A 21,765-nucleotide genomic window follows, 5' to 3' on the forward strand; every position below is an offset into this window, starting at 1 on the left:
ATGTCACGTTTTCTTTCACTTTCTTTTCCACCTTCACGTCACAGGTTCTGAGCCTGCCTGCCTACTAATACTTTTTTTTTTGTTTGTGCTCAACACACTCTTCCAAACACTCGGGCAACTCCGGGTAACCCCACTAGTCTATATATATATATATATATATATATATATACATACATACACACACACACACACACACACACACACATATATATATATAAGACAAAACAGCTGCGCGCATTTTTTGTATGTTCAGCAAAGGCTTTTTTGCCGAGGTTCTCGGGGGGGGGGGGTGTACTATTCTTTAGAACTTTCTATATACTCCCTAGATCATAATATCTACAATTTGCAAAGGGATGCTGTATGTACATTTATTTACATCAACTTTTATAAAGTTCATGCTATTCTATCCTCTCACATGTTTGTGTTTTTCATATAAAAGCAAAATTAATGATAGCAAATGTCATTCGTCGGCCGGGACTTGATCAATGTGAGGAAAACCTTTCATATCAAACAATTGCTATTGTGGGGAGTTGGTTTTCCCCAACATCATGAGGGAAACAAATTAATGAAATGGCGGAAAGCTACACTTAGCTTTCAGGCAACGTTCATTTCTGCATTCACTTAGCAAGTCAACATCTTGAGTAACATCACTAAATTTGAACGCTTTCCACTTCCTATGGCTTCGTAGCGTAGCGGTAAAAGTTCACATTTTCTTTCACTTTCTTTACCACCTTCGCGTCACGGGTTCAAACCTGACTGCTGACTAAAATTGTTTTTTTTTTTTTGTTGGTGCTCAACACACACCTCCAAAACACCCAGGTAACGCGGGCAACTCGGCTAGTATTTAATAAATCTATCATACCAAATTCTTGATGACCACAAAATTTAAGAATTAATAATCCTACTAATATATTAAAAACTTAACCATGCCAATAATACAAACATCAATAATTACCAATTTTCTCAATTAATTGATTACAGATCTTTTTTTTATTATAGAATAGTTAAGACACATAAACCTAATTGCTCTCCCTGACTTATATCTAAATTTACTAAACATTGAAAATAACATCTAAAATAAGAACAATAATCTGAAGAACCAAAATAATATAACCAATCCTGATCCTAAAAATTCAGGAACTTATTATACTCAGTCATGAATATGCAAGCGACTTCATAAAAGGTTAACTAATTTGCATATTCCTTTGAAGAAGAAAAAAAAAGCGTTAATTATTCATTTTTTATGGTTTCTTATGAGAAGATTCGTTTCATTTAACTATTATGCTTAATTCTTTTTATGCTTTGTTTCTACATCATGCATAATTGTGTAGAATTTAGGATGAAAATGTTCTAGCACACGGATATATATTCCCCTCAAATCTGTCTGTGATGGAGAGAACACTAAAACTTTCTGCTATGGTTTCAAATGATCCAAAATAACAGCAAGGGGGAAGACTTGATTCCAAATATTTCTCATGTTATATCTCCCCACTTTTGGAAATCGGGTATGATTATGAATCTCTCCAATATCAAATAACCCTTTTACACTGTGAAATTTACTTATGTATTAAAACCAAAGAGGGGAGACATAACATGAAAATATTTGGAATCAAGTCTCCCCTCACTGTTATTTCAGATCATTTGAAACCATAGCAGCAAGTTTTAGTCTCCCCTCCAAGACCAGAAGTTTTGGGGAAATATTAGATATTTTGGAATTCTAGGAAAACAAATGACTATGATTGAAACATTTTATGGCTGTAAAAAAGTGATAAAAATAGGCTCTGGAAGATGGATAATCCTCTTAATGTGCGACCTTATGAGCAAATGTCACATAGCCCACTACACGATTCAGGTTATTACCTTTCCAATGAGCCTTCATTTGTTAAATTCTGATCAATAGTCACTGAGATTTGGAACTTATAAAATTACCAAAAAGGTGGTACATCTCCCTCTCTCTATATATATATATATATATATACACATATATACTCGTAGCCAAATTGAATATTGAAATGCTCATATATTTGGTTCTATGGGATGAAATTACATGAAAATTTGAAGATTATAATACTTATTCTATGGTTAAAAATTTATGACAATTGGTAAAAAAGAACATATTTTCAAACAAATAAAATATGCCCAAATTTGCCCAAATTTGGATACATAGTGTCCTGGCAAGCCAGCTTCAGTTTCGCCGCTTTGGAAGAAATTAACTTTTTTTTTTTGCTTGGTTGTCTCCCGTGGCCTTGCCGGGCCACTAATAAGTGACCTTGTGTGTGTGTGTGTGTGTGTAGGTGTTTGTGAAATGTTTATGAAACTCCTCTCTGAATATTTTGCCTACAAAATTGAACATAGGGTACTTAGATGTCGGGAACACTTTCGATTTGGTTTTTAGCTTGTAAAAATAGGTGGTATGGAGTGAAAATTGAAAAAAAGTTGACTTCAGTAGAAGTAAATCAACTAGCTTCTGAGCATGCCTACATATACATTTTTAGCTTCAAGTCACATAATTTTTAGGGTTTTTTTTTTATCCATCTGGCAATGACATTTCCAGATGGCCTGCTAGTCTCATATACAAATTAACAAAAAACTCTAAATGAACTTATCAGCCTAGTAAATAGTATTAAGTCCGCACAAGAACTATGACAAATCCTACAAACCAAACAACCGGACAATAAAATCATTGTTTTGCTCTATATAGAAAGCTTATTCACTAGATGTACCTGTAAAACAATAGATGTAATCATAAATAATATAAACAATAACTCGTCTCTCTTGAAGTTAATTATGATTCGCATGACTGAAATACATTTAAACTCAAATTGACAATTTCAATGGATTCAATTTTCTGCCTAACTTTAAGTAAATTCCATTTGACAAATCTAAAAAACAAAATACATAATGTGATGGAAACCTTCCGTCTAATGACACAATGACGTTCTGCATCTAGTGTGGTGCACTGCAACGTCTGGTGTGGCTATAAAGTGAAAGCTGAAGTTGCCTCTCTGGATGCAGGTCTAGGCAGGTGTTAAGGAGACCTAGGTTTGCCCAGTTACCATTGTCTCCCTCTCAGTGATGCAAAGTCCGATAAAAAAACAACCCAATACAGCCTGAGCCAGTGCATCTGCAGAAGTTACCGAGAAGGTGTTGCAGTGCTCCACCACGTACCTATCAGGACTCCAAACCTGATTTTTTGTCAGGATTTACTCCCCTTAACCTTTACCAAGGCAATGGACGAAAATAAGATTCTTATCGTAGTTACAGGTGTATCAAAATAAAAGCGAAATCCTGAATCGATTCTTTTTTACATATGCTATGTCGATGTTATTCATATTCTAGCTGATGACTACATACACAATCTTCGGGACCTTTTCTAAAACAATCTTAAATTTATCATAGAACTAAAATTTATCATAGAACTAAACCTAAATAATAACATCCCACTCCACATCTCTAATAATACGTTTAACATTTCAATTTATAATTTTTGAAATTTTTATACTAAAATGAAAATTAGAAAAAAAAAATTGAAAAAAAAAGCACCGCAAAAACTCAGACTGCAGGTACAAGACTTGATCACAGCCTCCATATCTTTTGCCCAGTGATTATAATTTTTTAAGCACATTTTTAGAGGGTAAAATTTTCCAGTATAAAAAGTGAAATAAACTTTTAATGATTTTGCTGCATCATGGTCAAAAACTATGAATAAATAATTTTGCAGCTCAATAGCAGAGATCAATAGATGCTCAAGACTCATATTTTCGACTAATTTGGAAATTTCTTCCATTAATTTTTCATAAGTGCATGTTTACAAAAATCAACCACTATCTTTTGTAATGACTGATTATATAAAATGGAACTTTGAGTAGGTTAGCTTTTCATTTTTTTATAAAAAAGTAATTGATTAATTGACAAGATATATCAAGACTGTACAATCTAATATAAAATTATCTTGCTGGATTTTCAAAATACCGATGCATCTGATACATCAATACCATATTTAGACTAGATTATCTTTTGCCAACACCCCTCTCCCACTTTGGTACAAATATTTTTTTTTTTTTTTTTTTTCACATCAGTTTTTTTTTTAGATTATTTATTCCAGTTAAGATAATTGAAAGTGAAGAAATTTCCCATACACTCCAGACATCCTTAAACATTAAAAGAGAAGTAATCATGTAATTAGTTATTTCCTTTGACTTCTGGTAAAATAAATATCTAAAACAGAACTTTTAATTCCCCCCCACCAATTAATTATGCATCATTATTTGTTCTTTAAAATTAAATACCAAATACTAAAAACTTCAAAAATTCCTTTTTCACAAAATACATGACTAAAGCAACTAAAATTAATTTTTAAAGTCATTTTTTATTTTACTCCCAGGCAATGCTAGATAGATACAACTAATTGTTTCTAAAGACTGGCAACAAAATAGCTTAATAAATCCTGCAAAAAATGGTCACATTAAATATCAATAGCAGTCATTTTGTTCCTCTTATTATTATGCTTGTTTTACTGCAAGGATAAGCGGAAAGAATAAAAATTTAAACCTGAAGGACATCGAGAGTCATTGGTAGATCTTGTAAGGTTTTCAAAAGATCGACAGATGCCGCATGGTCCTAAAATACAAAAAAAAAAAAAAAAGGAAAAAAATATTAATTATTTTATAACAAAAATTAGCATTCTAATATAAAAAAAAAAAAAAAATGACCACATGTAATAAAAGTGGAGAAATAAAATAATGGAATGAAAAGTGCATGTGCATAATGTTTGATGTTTTATTGGGTTTTATGGCATGTCAACCCTTTCGGTTATTTTATCTCAAGTATCTATGGGTTCAGGAAGCCTTTGCTCCCTGCTCTGGCTGTTGTACGAGTTCTTTCTAAATTTTTGGATAAAAACCATTTTTTTAAGGTATGAAAGTATGATATGGGAATTGTTTTTATGGAATAAATCCTTAATATTGTTTTCTTTGTAGAAATTATTCCTTCTTACAAAATCAGCGCATTCAATTAGTATATGTTTTATTGTGAGTTGTGTTTGACAAGGAATACATAGCAATACACACGGACGATAAAGCGCTTTGGATAATTACGGATTTCAAGAGGGTTCTGCTAAAATGGTCATATTTTAAAAAGCAAAGCAACTTAAGTCCTCAAAATACCATTGTTTTGTTTGAAAATGAATATACTTTCAAATAAATTAATAAATAATAATGTACATTATATATTTTAAGAGTTTTAAGCAAATAAAGTGCTAAAAATGTTATAAAACAGCGTTTTTGGTAAGATTTTGTAATGACCCTCCCTGATTTGTAAATGGTCTTACCGTGATTCTCTTAAGAATTTTGCCATGAAATTTGGAAATTACCTAAAAGAGATATTACTTTTAATAGATTCGGTTGTCTGAAATTCTTTTGACAGCCCATTTTTTGTTGTGTTAAAAAAAAAAAAAAAAAAAAAAAAAAGACTTCAACATGACGAGTGTGGAAAATTTTGAAAAAAAAATTTCTTCGGACACCCACTGTTAAATAAAATCAATCTTTTACTACATTTATTCGTTAAAAATAAAAATGTAACTGGTTCCATCTTGTGGTACCGAGCAATTTAAAATCATGATACCTGGAAAAAATCGTTCTATTTTTAAAAAGTATCTAAAAACCTGTAGAAGCAGCAGCAGCAACTATCACTGTTAATTACTTTACTGTAAACAAACCTTTTTTTTTTCTTATTCCAGAACTAATTAGAAATTAAAAAAAATGAAAATATGAAGATAAAAAGAAATGTTCTTACATATATAGTTGGAGCTCCGGTTATCAGAATATATAATTTTAAAGCAATTTGGCATTATTTTTGGTTAAATTTTAAAAATATAGTTGAAAAACAAATATGTAATGTGTGCATGTCTATCCATTACATTGGTTTTTAACGGTGAATTAAACAGTGTTTTGTTTAAAAAACAAAACAAAACGAAAATGTGAAATATGATTTTTTTGCTTCACGTGTGCGAGCAGTACCCCACAGTGGGTTCGCAAGCGGACATATGGAATTTTTGCAACTTCCCCAAATGACTATAAAACTTAGAAAAGTGCAAAGTTCAGTTTCTGTAGTATCAAAAAATGGTATTATTTATCTTCTAAAAATGATTATTGATCAAGATATGCCAGCTGGAAGCTTGCGAATTTTGATCGTTCACAAACAAAAAAATTACCAAGCAGCAACTTTGAGTGTACCTGAGTAATTGTCAAAAATTTCTTCCAAAACCTGTCCATGTCCCATAAGTCCCCGAAATATAAGGCCAGATGTCTAAAATTGAATTAAATGCGAAAAGTTGGATCTATGGTCAGCTATTGGGCCTCTTTTGTGGGATTTTCCGGAAAATTTATGACACAGATTAACAGTTTTTTCCTTAAAAAAAGCCCGAAATTTGACCCCGATCTGTACACTTTCACCGACGATTGCAAAAAAAGCCCGAGATAAAAAAATTTATGCTTCACATATAAGAATCTAGACAAATAACACTATCATAATCCAATTGGACAAAAAAATTCACTCTCGGGCACCATATTAATTCTGACGTAATAAAAAATATTGAGGATACCCAATTATTGTAATTTTGTGTATCCAGCAAAAATCATCAAACGCGTATATTCATATAACTAATCAAATTTTTTTCCACATATATGACCCATACCACTTTTCCTATGTTTTTGGGGTGTAGAATCCAAATCTGGCCTTTAAAACACCTGAAACTTAACTGTTTTCATGATAAATCCAAATTCTAGCACTTTTTGAGCTATTTTTCGTCAAATATTCGTTAGTAGCCTGCAGTTTAATTGGTAACCTACAGTTCTATGATTTATTGTTTTTCAATTTCACTTTTTATTCCAGATAGAATCATGATGAATGAAATAACCAATCTTGACCTCTATGAAATCTTCAAAAATTGCAAGAAATCACGTTTTGAGAAAGAACCTGACTTTGACCAAGTCCTTAACGAAGTTTCTTCAAAACTAGATGTCCCACCCACAGATAAACTCATGGCTGACATCAAAGTTGTATTCTCAGAATTCATTAAACATCAAATCAAAAATCGTTCTGTGACAAGTTCTGCCCGTACCATGGATAAAAAGATAGTTCTATTCCGTCGAAACTATGTTCCCAAAGTTAAACGTCCTCTTGAAGAAGTTGGTGATCGTCAGCAACGCCGTCGAATGAGCGATTTCATGGAATCATCAAAAGCTGCCGCTGAAGCGGAAAACACCTCTCCCAGCAAAATGTTTGCTTTCGGTTTGAAGCATAAATATCTGAAGAACAAGACGGTTGCAACGATTGGAAAGACTGTGTTCGACAACGGGCAATCAGTATCACCTTCACATGTATCGCTTCAAGTCGCCTCAGCCATTTATTCAACTGGTAAGATGACCAAGCGTGTATACACAGAAATTCGTTTGCTCCTAAAAGAGGCTGGTAAAGACGTTCTACCTACATACAAGAAACTGGAGCAGTTCAAAAGAGAAAACCGACCTACCGTGAAGTCGCTTGAGGAACCATGGTTTTACGGTGTAAAATATGATTATGTCGAATGCCTGAAGCTCACAACATCTCAACTATTGAAGTCTGTGGAGTTGCCGATTTTCCATCAGTTGCACGAACTCCGTATGATGTTACACGATGGTCTTGATGGTAGTGGCGGCCATTCGATATTCAATCAAAAAGATTCCACTGAAACCAATAACATTATCATGTACATGTTTCGAATTGAAAATTTGAAAACATCAAATGGTGAATTGGTATGGGAGAATCCTTCGCATGCATCTTCCTCGTCTTGTCGCCCCGTGATGCTACTGATGGGAAACGAAAACAGAGAGAACCTTGATATCGTTACAGACATCCAGAAAGAGAGAAAGGATTGTGAATTCATTGTCCAACATCACAGCAAATCGGTGAATATCAAGGTCGATGCAACTATGTCTATGATTGATGGTAAGATGCATAGTCTTATATCTGGTTTGGGTGGGGCATTTTGTTGCTTCTGTACATACAGTAAAGAACAATGTCATGATTCTGTCTGTATCACCACTGGTTTCAAAATTGATCGTTCCTTGGAACAAACACTAGCCCTCTGTGAGAAAGGAATCCATCTTCCAGAAAACCGAAAGGTTGGTGATTATGATGATCGCAAAAGTATCACCCAGGATCCTATTACCATCGAAGATATCAACAACTTGCATCCTCTCCATAATTTGCTGAGATGCTTTGGATGGATCTTCAAGATTTGTTATCATGCCACTGCAGGACATTATTCATGGTCAGAAGCAAAGATGGACGTATCCAACCGTATCGCGAGAGCATTGGCATTTCTAAAACAAGCGAAGGAACAGATCCAGACCAAGGTAAAGGAAGAGACATCAATCACCATGGAGAAACCTGATCCAACAGGTCACGGGGGTACGTCTACGACAGGAAATGTGGCGTCACTTATGCTCAATACTAGCAACAGAAGGTTGTTGACTGATGGAATTGATAACACCGAATTGAAGTTAAAGATTGACCGCATTATACTTCGTGCCATACGATAAACAACTCGGACAAGAACGTCAGGGTTGCTGAATTTCAGGAGTTTTGCCGTGAAACATACCTTCTTGTCAATAAGATATCATGGATTCAAATCAGTCCAAGTGCACACGTTGTTCTTGGTCACAGTGCGGAACTTATTGAACAGAACGACGGCAAAGGTTTGCTGAACTTTACGGAGTGTGGCATCGAAGCAAATAACAAATTCCTGAGGCAGTATCGAATGAACTATGCACGGAAAACAAGTCAATTTGACAATTTATCCGATTGTATTAACAGACTGTGGGATAAAAGCGACCCTATGGTGTTGAAAGTATGTGAACGACTACAGTGCACTCATTGTAAAGGAGCAGGTCACACAATACGAAGCTGTGATGAGTCGAAGGAAGCACTTCATCAATGCAACAGCGAATATGAAGCACTAGTTGTCTTCTTGTCTTACTGATTCTTTTTATTTAGGGTCTATTTTGTTCCAAGTTATGTTATTGATCATTCTATTCATAGTTCATTATGTTTTTCAATATTGAATTACAATGCGTATCGAATCGTTATTACATAGCTGCGGATTTATTATGAACTTTCTTGCAAATTCTGTTCAAAAACGCATTCTTAGGCCTTTTACGTCGAAAAACCTGTTTCCCGGAATGTTGACCCGATTTCCCAAAATTAGGGGTTGAGGCACCCAGACTCCCAAAAATTTGAAAATTATACATGTAAAATTGACTTCTCTACATTCCACACCGTGTCTGGTTCTAACAAGCCCAAAATGGCCTCCGTATCAGTATTATTTAACAAGTTCTGTCAAAAAACGTGTTTTTTGGATTTTGGCCAGATCGCCCAAAATCAGGGGTTTTGGCCCCTTTGACCCCCCAAAATTTCAAAAATTTTAGAGAAATGTTTTTTTGTCTTCTACTCCCTCATTCGGTTCTAACAAACCCTAAATGGCCCTTACATCGATATTATTTGACGAGTTCTGTCAAGAAACTCGTTTTTTTGGATTTTGGCCAGATTGCCTAAAATCCAGGCTTTTGGCCCCTTTGAGCCCCCCCCCCAAAAAAAAAATTTCAAAAATTTTTGGGAAATGTTTTTTCCTGTCCTCTACTCCCTCATAAGGTTCTAAAAAGCCCTTATGGCTATAAATGAAGTAGTTTTTTCTAATTTATAGTGAAATGTCCGCTTGACCCCCCCTCTGGGCCCACTGTGTACCCCCCTCCCAATATATATTTTTTTTTCAGCAGATTATAATCGAATGGACACTAATCTATCCAATTATATATATATTTATAATATAAAGCTGAATGTCTATATGTGTATGTGCTTGGTTACGAATAGGCTCCTATATGGTTGACTATTTTAAAAAACTGATTACATATGATAGAAGATGTATCGAGACACAGGAATGGGTATGTTTGATCTGGCAGAATGGTGGTTCATTAAAATTTTGGGGTCTGCGTTCACACCTGGTCCACAAAGTATGAAAATAAAAAATTTTAAAATTTAAAAAAAAAAAAAAAAAAAAAAAAAAACGTTTACAAGTGTTTTTAATATAGATGTACATAAGAATACTTTGATAAGTATGTTTTAACTTAAATAGGGATGGTATAATAAAATTGTGGGGTCTGCGTTCGCGCATGGCCTCCATAGAATGGAAATAGGCACAAACTTTAATAAAGACTTTTCATATCTATCTGCGTAAGTATACTTTGATAATTATATTTCAGTTTGAAGAAATATGGTATAATAAAATTATGGGGTGTTCGTTCGCACCTGACCTCCATAGAATGGAAATATGTCACAAAGTTTAACAAGGTTTTTTAATATAGATCCACAGAATATTGTGATAAGGGTTTCAGTGTGAACAGGTATGGTATCATAAATCATGGGGTTTATCTATTTTATTTTTACTTTCATAATATTTTGCTTTGGTTTTGATACCCCCAAATTCGAAGCTATCTCTTTACAACCCTTCCTTTTCATAACCTATTATACTTCCATAAATCAGAGTCCATTTTCTGTAGGCTGTTTTTGAATCCAGTCAACGACGGGTACTTTTGCTAGTATATATATATATATATATATATAAAATAAAAAATACAAAATCAATATTTAAATATTTGTAGGAGGTGCTCAGTTTCTAGTTAAGTTCCTATTTATTTGTTTATTATCATGTTTACTTAAACTTAGATCGATATTGGGGGATTATGATTTTCCAGAGAGGGGTTTTCAGTGGGGCAGTTTCATGGATTTTGGTTATGGGTAGATTTGCTTCTTTGAAGATCGGTTTTATTCTGAGTTCAAAAATGTTGATTGTATTTTCTTTTTATTTGTAAAGGTGTTTATGATTTGAGTTTAAAGTGTTATTAAGTGCTGGGTTTGTGGGGTTGGCTATTAATTTTGTGTAATACTTTAGACCAAGGTTTTGTTTTCTGAGCATTGGAAGGGTTTCAAGTGCTTTCTACAGGCTAGTGCATGCACAGACAATGTGTGCAGAAACGAGTTAAATATATCATTTTAATAAAAGGTGAAAATAATTATTTTTGGAGCATTTAAAAGAATATTGATTCTTTCTTTCTATTAAAAAAAAAAAAAAAACACGCATAAAAAAGCTATTGTGAGATTTACAAAATTTTCAGTACTTATTCATTTTCAGAGAATTTATTTTTTAAATGTTTTATTTTTCTCAAAGGAAATATTTTTTGTAGTATATGAATAATTTTACCAAAAAGGAAGGGGGAAACCCCATAAAGATAAAATAAATAGGAGTTTATAAATACATACATACATACAATTAATTACACAAAAATTTAATTGAAAATGAATGACCTCAAACTTTGAATTATAGCTACCAAAAGCAGTATGGCATCAAAGGATAAATAGTAGTTGTCAAAGTTTGGATATATGCCTGAAGGCAACAGCAACCATGACTGCTGACAGCTTTATCAACCAAATTCAAAGAAATGCATTTAACTAGAAAATCCATCTCAATATTATCTTGTTTGATTGCGGATATCCTAAAGATTATCTCTGAAAAAAAAGTGCTCTGACAACCTTACTGCACTTCCACCCATCCAAATTAGCAGTGAGGTTCCATTCCTTCAATGTACAAATTTAAAAAAAAACAAAAACTGAAGAGTAATGTTGCTTGCTGACTGAAAGAGATCAGGGAAAAGTAAGCAACTGGGAAGCTGTTCTGATTGAAAGTGGCAGCCAGGGTAACGTCCACAACTTCGGTTTCTACGGTAAGGAGTATGTTGGGATCAACTGTCATAAGTAAAGCGCGTTCAAGTACTTTGAGATTGGTGAAATCTGCTAAGCAGGATTCAGATAGAGAGAAGACTTGGTTCTGTGCTAGCCATCAAATTTTATCTGAGAAACGAGGAATCTATTGAGCATAATATGAAAACATTCCAATAACCCGCTATTGTAACTTAGCATCTTGTGGTGGAGGTAGATATCCAAAGCATGGAAACTGGTTTTACAACTCCAAATGACACTTCATACCCTAAAAGGGTAACTCAGTTCGCATGATGCTTTTATTCTCATTGAAACTTATGCCATACTTATGCAACATCTAAGAAACGATTAGGGTTTTCATATTATGGGCCCCTTATAGTGATGTTATCAACATTCGCAAAAGTGTCAGCAACATTCCCGCGTTTTATTAGATTGTCAGTGATTGATCATTGAAAACATGATATACCATTTGTTACACCAAATGGAATACGTTAGAATTGATATAGACTTCCACAGGCTTCAAAAGCTGTGAATTTCTTCTCTTCTTGTATTATTATTTGATATGAATTCTTCAAGTCCAGGGTAGGAAAAAACGGAATAACAAGCGATTTTTTCGACTCGTTCATCAATTCTTGGTAAAAGATAAGCATCAAAGTACATTAACCAGTTGATGGTTTGACTATAGTCAGGGCTCTACATTGCGAATAAAATAGTCGCATTTTTCAAAGTGGCGACTAGAAATAATGCAACACTTATCTTTTGGCGATTGTGTTTCTTTCACCAACACGCTTTCAAAGCTCACTATTGAGTGAAAAATATCTTTTCAACTTTTTTCTTTTTTTTTTTTTTTAAATAAAATGAGCAAAGTCAAATGATTTAAACAATAAAAGGTTTAACAAAACAATATACTTTTTAAAATTTTTTTAACAAAGGCTGTTTAAAAAATATCTGAGGAAAGTCGAATGTTTATACCTTCAAGTATCAACATAAAAATCGGTCTATATTTAGAATTACACTTAACAACAAAAAAAAAAAGCACAGAAAAATCTTTCTGATGTACATACTCGTCATAGAATGAAGATGTCATATTCTAAAAATCATGTGGGTTTGGCTAGTAACTTTTCTATTTGGCTAGTAAACGAAAATATTTGGTTGTCAAAGGTCAACTAAAGATAAATTTGTCTGTAGAGCCCTGATAGTCAATGACAAGACGCTTCTTGTGTCGATCGTTAGTGGTTCCTAGAACCTGTGCTCTCCAGGAAGAAGTAACACCATCTTTTACAAGATCATGAATTTCAGATTATACAAACTGCTGATGGATCAGTATCTTCTGGATTTTGTAGCTAATAGGCTTGCAACATGGTGATAAATGTTTGAATAGTGGTGGAGAAACAAGATGGGACGCCGTTACGGCACATACAGAGAAAGGGATATTTGTGACCCCCAAAGATTATTTATACCTTTCAGTGTAGTTTGAGAAAGCCATGGTCAAGTAAGACGTCTGAGCAAAGAGAAGGACTAAAAGTTTGAAATGCGGGTAGGTAAACCTTTTATAAGCTAATGTTGCATAGCAGTGACCTAATGTAGTGCTTGATAAGGCTGTGGATGCCAACGATAAGTTTCTGCTGGCCAGTTCTACTTATGGATGATGTTTGACAACATATAGCTTTCTAAGCTACCAGTATCCACCAGAGCTTCCAGGATTATTCCAGTCATTGAAAGTTTAATTATGGCTTTTGACAGACAATCAGGTAATGCAGCAGTTACAATGGATGAAATTGATGATTCACAAGCATAATTCACCTTAAGGAAGCGATTTGATCAGCAGACTAGTTGGAAATATCCCCTCTTGCTACAGCTTCTACAGACCGCATCACAGGCAGGGCATTTAATTTGTGGATGTCGTCAATTACTGCAGAAGAAACATTTTTTCCTCACTGCAGCCGAAATATTTTCAGAAGTACAAGAAACCTCACAAGTCACTGATGGTTTGGCAGTGGTGCGCCACAGTGATATAAGATTCGGCTTTTTCTGGGCTGTTTCTAGAGAACTAGCTAAGTTGAGAGCATCTCTCAAATTGAGTGTCCTTTCTAAAAGTCGTTGTCGAATTGTATGAGAATGAATGCTTGTTATGAGGGCATTACTAACTGCTTGGTCACGATGTTCTTCAGCCGTTACTGCCTCAAAGCGATAATCCGTAGTAAGTGAATCTAGCTACAGCAAAAAAAAAAAAAAAAAAAAAAAAAAAAACATCAATCGTTTCACTCTAGGTTGCTAAAAGATGTCTAAAATGAACAATGTTAGAGAGCTTTACGAAAAGGCACTGGAGTTTAGCGATGGCCAATTCACGAGTCACAATTTGCTATTAATTTGTGCACTGGATGAGAGATGTAATTGGTAAGAAAGTTTAGTTTGCTAGTTGGTGCACAGTCGATTGACCTCAGGAAGTTGTTGAATGTACACAGCCAATGTGTCCAATGGTCTGTTTGTTTGTTTCATCTACAATCCTTACCCTCCCCACAATACAATATACTTTGCTCAGTTTCGGATAATTATTTTAAGCATATTTGTACCATCAAATAAACAAGGGAGGTTTAGGGATTGGCCATTTGCAAGTACCTATTGTTAAAGATTTGCACATGCATATGGTTACGGATAATATTCTAGCAAGAGACTTGGTAGTAGTTGCAGGTGACTTTAACGCTTGCACCAACCCTGGAATCCCAAACACATATGTTATTGGCCCCTTCGCTATTGATGACCATTGCTTAAATGGCGATCATCTAATCAACGTTGCTGCTGTAAACCAGATGACAGTGTCGAGCACCAATTTTCAGATTCCATCACGCCACTTAGTCACATAGTACTCCAATGAGAGTCCCTACCAGTAACCAGATTGACCATGTTCTCGTCAGAACTCACTGGGCCTCAAGTGTGCTGGATTGCTGTCCTTACCAAGGAGTGGAAACCGGCAATGAGCATGGCTTCAATAACGTGATGGTCCATGTAAAGCTACACCCATGCCTGAAAGCCAACCCGCCTACCAACTACCGTACAAAATATGGCATCTCACGCCTCAAATGCCAGGAGACCAAAGCCGAATTTCAGCTCCAGATGTCAAACTGTTTCGCCGGTACTCATACCGACAGCTGAGGATATCTGGCAGTCCTTCAAAAACAGTGTGAATGAAGTTGCCCAACAGACTCTGGGTAAAACCAGACGGCATGCAAAGAACTGGATTTCTGGTCACACCATCGAGCTTGCCAACAAAAAAAGCCTGCTGCTCCGAACACAACAACTTCCGTTAGCTGCGCTGGGCGACTGCCCACTCTGCAAGGGACGATTGAAATACCCACTGGACAAAAATTGCCAAAGATATGGAGCATGCAGCATCTGTGGGGGACATGAAGAAACTTTATAGTATTCTCCAGTTCAGCACCAAACCGTTCCAGGAAGATTAATTATTAATTGCAGTTCGAAAAAGATAAAGGTTTTAAAAAAATCAAGACACTTCAGAGTCTGCCAAACGATTGTGAAAAATCGACCGCATGTTTCTGTGACATCAGATTTGTGTTAACTATACGAACTATGGAAAAGCAGAAGCAACTTAATGATTTTTTAAAAACTTTATCTTCTTCAAACTGCAATTAATCTTCGTTATAATTTTGTTAGGTTTTAAGATTTACACAGTTTAACGATTAATAATATTATAAACATTTGTATATTAAATATGAAATATATTTGTAGTCATCGACATACAGTCCTGTTTCGTTGTATCACAACTCATCAGTGCCGCTAGACTAGCATCTCTCCCAAGCCAAGGATTGAACCTAGAACCGTCGTGTTGACAGTCGGCGGTTCTCCCACTCGACCATGGAATTGATGCCCGTAAATAACTCGTCGGAATGTCTATTTAAATAGACACCCGCCACCACCTTTATAGTGCTCAAATCGTCTGTTTGTAAACAAACAAGCAACGAGCTTATGAAACACAGTTTTACTGATTGTTCATTTGGTTACCTACGGGGTTTCATATTTTGTTGGATGAAAAGAGACATACAAAATATGGCATTATTTTACTTTAAGGCCCATCTCACATCCGTATATAACAATATTTTTTTTGTAGATTTCGGTGTGCTAAAAGCGAATCTGAAAACCGTTTCCATCGCAAAAAAATAGTTTTCATGATATGTAGAAATTATTTTTTCGAAAAGTGGGTGATCACTTTTCCATGTAAATTCAACATAAAATGAGTACCCACTTTCTGGCCACCTTAGAGAGGGGGCATTTTTTTTGTGTGTTTATTGGTTAAAAAGTTTTTTTTGTTTGATTTCTTTTGCATGGTATTAACCTCTGAACTCTGGGGCTATTTTCCATTTCACAGCCTAGCCTTCGTTTACACTACACGCGAGCATAAACGAAGGCTGTTAAATGTGCATTCTCGTACGAAACTGCCTTGTCAGTGTAGTATTGGCGAAAAATTAAAATTAGGAGAAAAACAAGTACTTCTCCAAATATTAAACCATGTAATTCTATGTTATCATGGGTGGCCATTTTGTATGTGCAAGCGCGCGCACATGCCCTATGCGCGTGTGTAGGCCATGTGTGCGCACTCGCACTAGTGCGTACAAATCAAAATATTTGGAAAATACTTGTTTTTCGTCTAATTTTAATTTTTCGCCAATACTACACTGTGACAAGGAAGTTTGGTACATTTAACATGCACATTTAACAGCCTTTGTTTATGCTCGCGCATAGTGTAAACAATGGCTAGGCTGCGAAATGGAAAATAGTCCCAAAGTTAAGAGGTTAATACAATACAAACGGTAAATTTGCGACGGAAACGGTTACCCTATTCTTTTAAAGCACACCGAAAACTACAAAAAAAACTATTTTTTTTCTATACGAATGTGAGATGAGCCTTAAAGTAAAATAATACCGACTTTTCTTTATTTTTTTAATTTCCTCGTGTCTTTTATTGAAAGATGAAAACAGAAAAAGAAACTGAAAAAAACCTTTTAGCCAATAAACACTAAAATGTCCCCTCTCAGGTGGCCAGAAAGTGGGTACTCATTTTAAGTTAAATTTACATGGAAAACCACCCACTTTTCGAAAAAGTAATTTCTTCAATATCATGAAAACTATTTTTTTTTTTTTGCGACAGAAACGGCTTTCAGCACACCGAAATCTACAAAAATAATATTTTGTTATATACGGACGTGAGACGAGACGGGCCTTAATGTAAAATTTTACCCAAAATATGAGGGGGTGTCTACAAAATGCTTAATATTTGTGCAATATTTTCAAATTGGTTTTAATCTGGCGATAAAATAGCTGACAAGAGCCATGTTTATATTAAAACTTAATATTTAAAAAAAATTTAAACACAATTAAAAATCTATGTTATAATGTAACGGGACATTTTGAAATTATGGAATTTTAATTGTATTAACTTTTAGGAAGTTTCTTTTTCTTGGCAATTCAACTGATTATAGTATATATTAATTCGAAAAAAAAAAAAAAAAAAAAAAAAAAAACGCTATTGAAAAAAACAATATTAAATTTATATCATTTTTTTAATTGCAACTTCAAGGTAATTTTTGTTCAATATGTGTATTTAAATTTAAAAAAAAATAAAGGTTTTACTTATTTGAACTTTTATAGGTACCGCCAAAAATGGCCGCAAAATCAAGTTGTTGTTGTTTTTTAAAACTAAATTACATTTATTAAAATCCATTATTTCTGAGTAACTTTTTTTTTTCCAGAGAGATAAAACCCTGAATTTTATCATATAGAAAACAGAATAATGTAAAACTTTTTCTACTATTTTTAATTCAATTTTAAATGTTAAATTTTCCCAAAAAGTTAACAATTGACATTTTTTGTCTTGCACAAAAAAACGTATTTAAATATTAAAAAAAAAAAGGGTTTTTGAAATAATTAATTTATTTATTTATTGTCTAAGATTTCGGATGATTTTCTAAGAGAATATGCAAAAATATTATAATATAAGTACCTGAATTTCAAATAATTCCACTTATTCATATAGGTAACCAGATATTTCGCATCGACGTAGAGTTCAGATCGACTGTTTACGTTTTCGTTTGATAATAAGAAAACTATGGAAGACCAAACAGGCCAAAAAAACTTATTTTTCAGTGACGAAAATTTCAATGTATTATTAAGCTGAGGCTGGCCAGTACCAGATGGGTGACCATTTGTATGAGTTTGGTTTTTAATGTGTATGTGTGTGGGGGCCAGGCTCCCCAAAATGGGGGGGGGGGCAATTTAAAGCAGAATAAAAAAAATTATTTCAGCGCGTTTGGTCCACCGTAGTCGAAAGGCGGCAAACGTTTTCAAACGGGATCGAAAAAAATGATGCTATTTTTAACACAAAGGGCACAATATTTATCGAATTTTTTTTTTTGTATCGATTATTCAAAGCATGCCCTGTTTAATAATGGTCATGCATTATTCGGCTCGCTAAAAAAAAATTGTTAAAATTTTAAAATGGCTTTTTTCGTATAAATATTAAAAAAAAATTTTTTTTGTTTTGCTTAACTTAAATTAATTATTTTAGTTAACATATTCACCGAATTTCACACTTCAAAACTCAAAAGCGGGATAATTAAACACAATCGAAGTTCTGATATTCAGACGTCAAAATAAGGTATGCAAACAATTTTTTTTTTTTTTTTAATCTATAATTCTGTCCGTTACAACAACACAATATGTTTTGTTCAGTTTCAGATGATTATTTTAAGCATATTTGTTCCCACTTCAAAACAAGGGGGGGTTTTGTAAGCAAAAAAAAATATATATATAAATATCGTTTATGAAAAATAAGTACACTGTTATAAAGTTCATTCTTCTAACAATCGCTGAAAATTTCGTATTGATCGGATAATTACCTGATTTTTGGTAGATTTTTAAAAAGACGGTCCGTCAAAAAGTACTGACCTGCCCCCCCCCCCAGTTTTGGCGGTGCCTAAACTTTTATAAATAGAAAAAAAATAAAGGTTTTACTTATTTGAACTTTTATAAATAGAAATGTCGATAGATTTAAATATATTTTGTTTAAATTTCGGAAAAACAAATATGGGAGCCCCTAAAATATTTCCCCTTGTATATTTTACGGAAACTGCATTTTCTATGTAATTTCATTCTAAAATGGATAAGTATCGAAAATTTCACTAAAACCTGACCATTAATTGATTTTGGTGCAAGTCTATAAATGGTCCACAAGCAATTTTTTTTACTATAAAAATCTGAAAAAAATCTTTATAATGTACGTACTTGTCACTGCATGAAAATGTCATATTCCAAAAATCATGTAAATCGATCAAGTAGTTTGTTTTTTTTATTTAAGAGAATCAAATATTATTAGACATTTTATCGAATAAAAACTTCACGCCATCTTGTTTTTGAATGATACACTGCTAGCGACACCTATTAGGAATGTTTGGAATACAAGATCAGCAAGGGGCAGACATCGACTTTCCACGCTATAGAAAAAAAAACTTGGAAAATTAAGACATAAGTTTTTGAGGATGTTGAAAACGAAAATAACGTTTAAAATTCCAGCAAACGAGTAGTTTCCAAGGTATGAAGAATTTTACGTAAATTGAGCACCCACACGTTGACGCTCCAAGAAAAATTCGGCAAATGTGTATTTCAGCGGCGTAAATTCAAGTTTTACACTAGTGGTGGCCATAAAGTGGGTGATCATTATACGTTAATTATTATAGAAAAGTGATCACCCTTTTCTTTAAACTAATGTCTTCATTTCTTGAAAACTACTCGTTTGCTGGAATTTTAAACGTTATTTTTGTTTTCAACATCCTCAAAAACCTATGTCTTAATTTTCAAAGATTTTTTTTCTATAGCGTGGAAAGCCTCTTGCTGATCTTATATTCCAAACATTCCCAATAGGTGTCGCTAACAGTGTAAAAACAAGATGGTGTGACGTTTTTCTTCGATAAAATGTCTGATATTATTTGATTTTCTTAAATAAAAAAAAACTTGATCGATTTACATGATTTTTGGAATATGACATCTTCATGCAGTGACAAGTAGAAAATGAAGAGTTTTTTTCAGATTTTTATAGTAAAAAAGATTACTTGTGGACCATTTATAGACTTGCACCTTGTTTTTTGCTAGGTTTATTAAACACGGATATGTTTTCACGTTCGAAATGCTTACTACATGGGATGGGAACGTTATTTTAAAGCGCCAATAATGTAAACACGATTTTCATCTCGCAATTTCATCATTTTCGTACGATGAAAAAAATTTTTTTTTTAAATTATTACTAGTTTATTTTGCCCTTCTTTTAAATGGTACAAAAGTTATATTGATAATATTAATTTATAATAAAGTGACATAGTTTTACATATAGGGGGGTAATTCTGTGGTGCTTTTCCACAGGTCGGTTCTAGTGCACTTATTGATCCGTGATGAAATAACATTTAAAAAGCCATTCTTAACATGGGGATGGGACGGTGTTTTGTACCTATTCTGTACTTTAACCTTACAATTGAATAATAAAAAAAATCATAAAATTTTAATTAAACTTGGAAATACGATTTAAAAAATAGCGCGGATCAGCCCCAGCCCCACAAGTCTGACGCCAAGGGAACATGCGACGCATACATGCGCTCCGTTTTTCACATTGTTTTGGAGATACCTACTGCTGCTTTTCAGTATGCAGAAATTTAAATTTAACGTAAATAAACAAGTACTCCTTGTTAAACTTCCTAAGAATGAATGATTAACACTTTGGTACTTAAGAATTCAAATTTAGCAAGTTATGAAAAAAACGAAAATCTTAAGACTAACAAAAAACACCAAGTGTTTTTCCGTAAAGTTAGAATTTTATTTTACGTATTAGTGGAGAAGAACCCTAAGATTATGCTAGACAACTCTATACTTAAACTGACCCGGGCCCCTATAAATCTGACCACAGTAGCCACTACGTCTCTGTAACAATGTGGCTTGTTTGAAATGAAAAAAAAAAAAAAAAAAAAAAAAAAAAAAAAAGGTACTCATGCATGCAGAGAGTGATCCGTGCTGAAATAATGTTATTTAAAAAGCCATCTTAACATAGGGAGGGGGGTGTTTTGCACCTATTCTGTGCAATTGAATAAAAAAAAAAAAAAAACATAAAACTTTAATTAAACTTGGAAATACGATTTAAAAAATAGCGGATCGGATCACACTCTCTACATTAGCACCAAGAAAGAAAAAAAAAAGTGGGATGGAGGTGGCGACTAAGAATGTTCCTATTTACTTGCTTCCATACGAGTGCAGAGTTATAGTGTCAATTTTTTAATAGGAGTTGAATCTAGCTCCCAAACGGGACACTGAATTGTAACAACAATCAAACTGACTTCAGTCTAGAAGGATCTCTACCATTGATTGAAGACAAAAAAGCTAAAGTACAGATACTATACTTTACTCCTAGACAACAGTCTAAGGATAGATGAACAAATTTACCATTTGTTTTGATTAATAAATGAAACGATTGTGAATAAAGTTTGTGATGAACATTTTGCAAATGACAAAATATTAAAAAAAAGAAAAGAAAATGCTCTAATTTAAAAGTATAAAAAAACAAAAAAAAAACAGACAACGTCGGCTACCACGTAAACAATTATCGAATGTAAACAAATATCACGTTTCGTTTGAAATAAATCGACGATCGCAAGAATTAGAACATTTCAAATCATAAACGCTGTAAGTATTTAAATATTGAAGTCTGTGCCCGCCTAAACATACGTTTGGAGAGAGAAGTGTGTGTGTGTGGGGGGGGATTACTATTAATACCTTTAAAAGCGAAAGAATCTTTTCACAAGAGGCTTTGTGGATTTTCAATTAAATGAACAGCAATACCCAGACTGAAAAAATTAAGTTTAATATTATTGAGATCAACAACAATAATAATAATAAAAAAAA

General features: G+C 33.7%; 1 protein-coding gene across 1 annotated transcript in view; it reads right to left on the reverse strand.

Moving 5' to 3' along the window:
• LOC145279900 (transcription elongation factor S-II-like) overlaps window positions 1-21,765 on the reverse strand; it is a 64,306-nt gene that overhangs the window by 41,076 nt on the left and 1,465 nt on the right. The window contains exon 2 of the mRNA XM_080131432.1: window positions 4,552-4,620. Within this exon, the coding sequence (XP_079987558.1) occupies window positions 4,552-4,620 (69 nt within the window). The remainder of the gene's footprint in view (window positions 1-4,551; window positions 4,621-21,765) is intronic.

The sequence above is a fragment of the Euprymna scolopes genome, chromosome 7 (genome assembly GCF_053919585.1).
Source record: "Euprymna scolopes isolate OS-2025 chromosome 7, ASM5391958v1, whole genome shotgun sequence".
Taxonomy (NCBI): Eukaryota; Metazoa; Mollusca; class Cephalopoda; order Sepiida; family Sepiolidae; genus Euprymna; species Euprymna scolopes.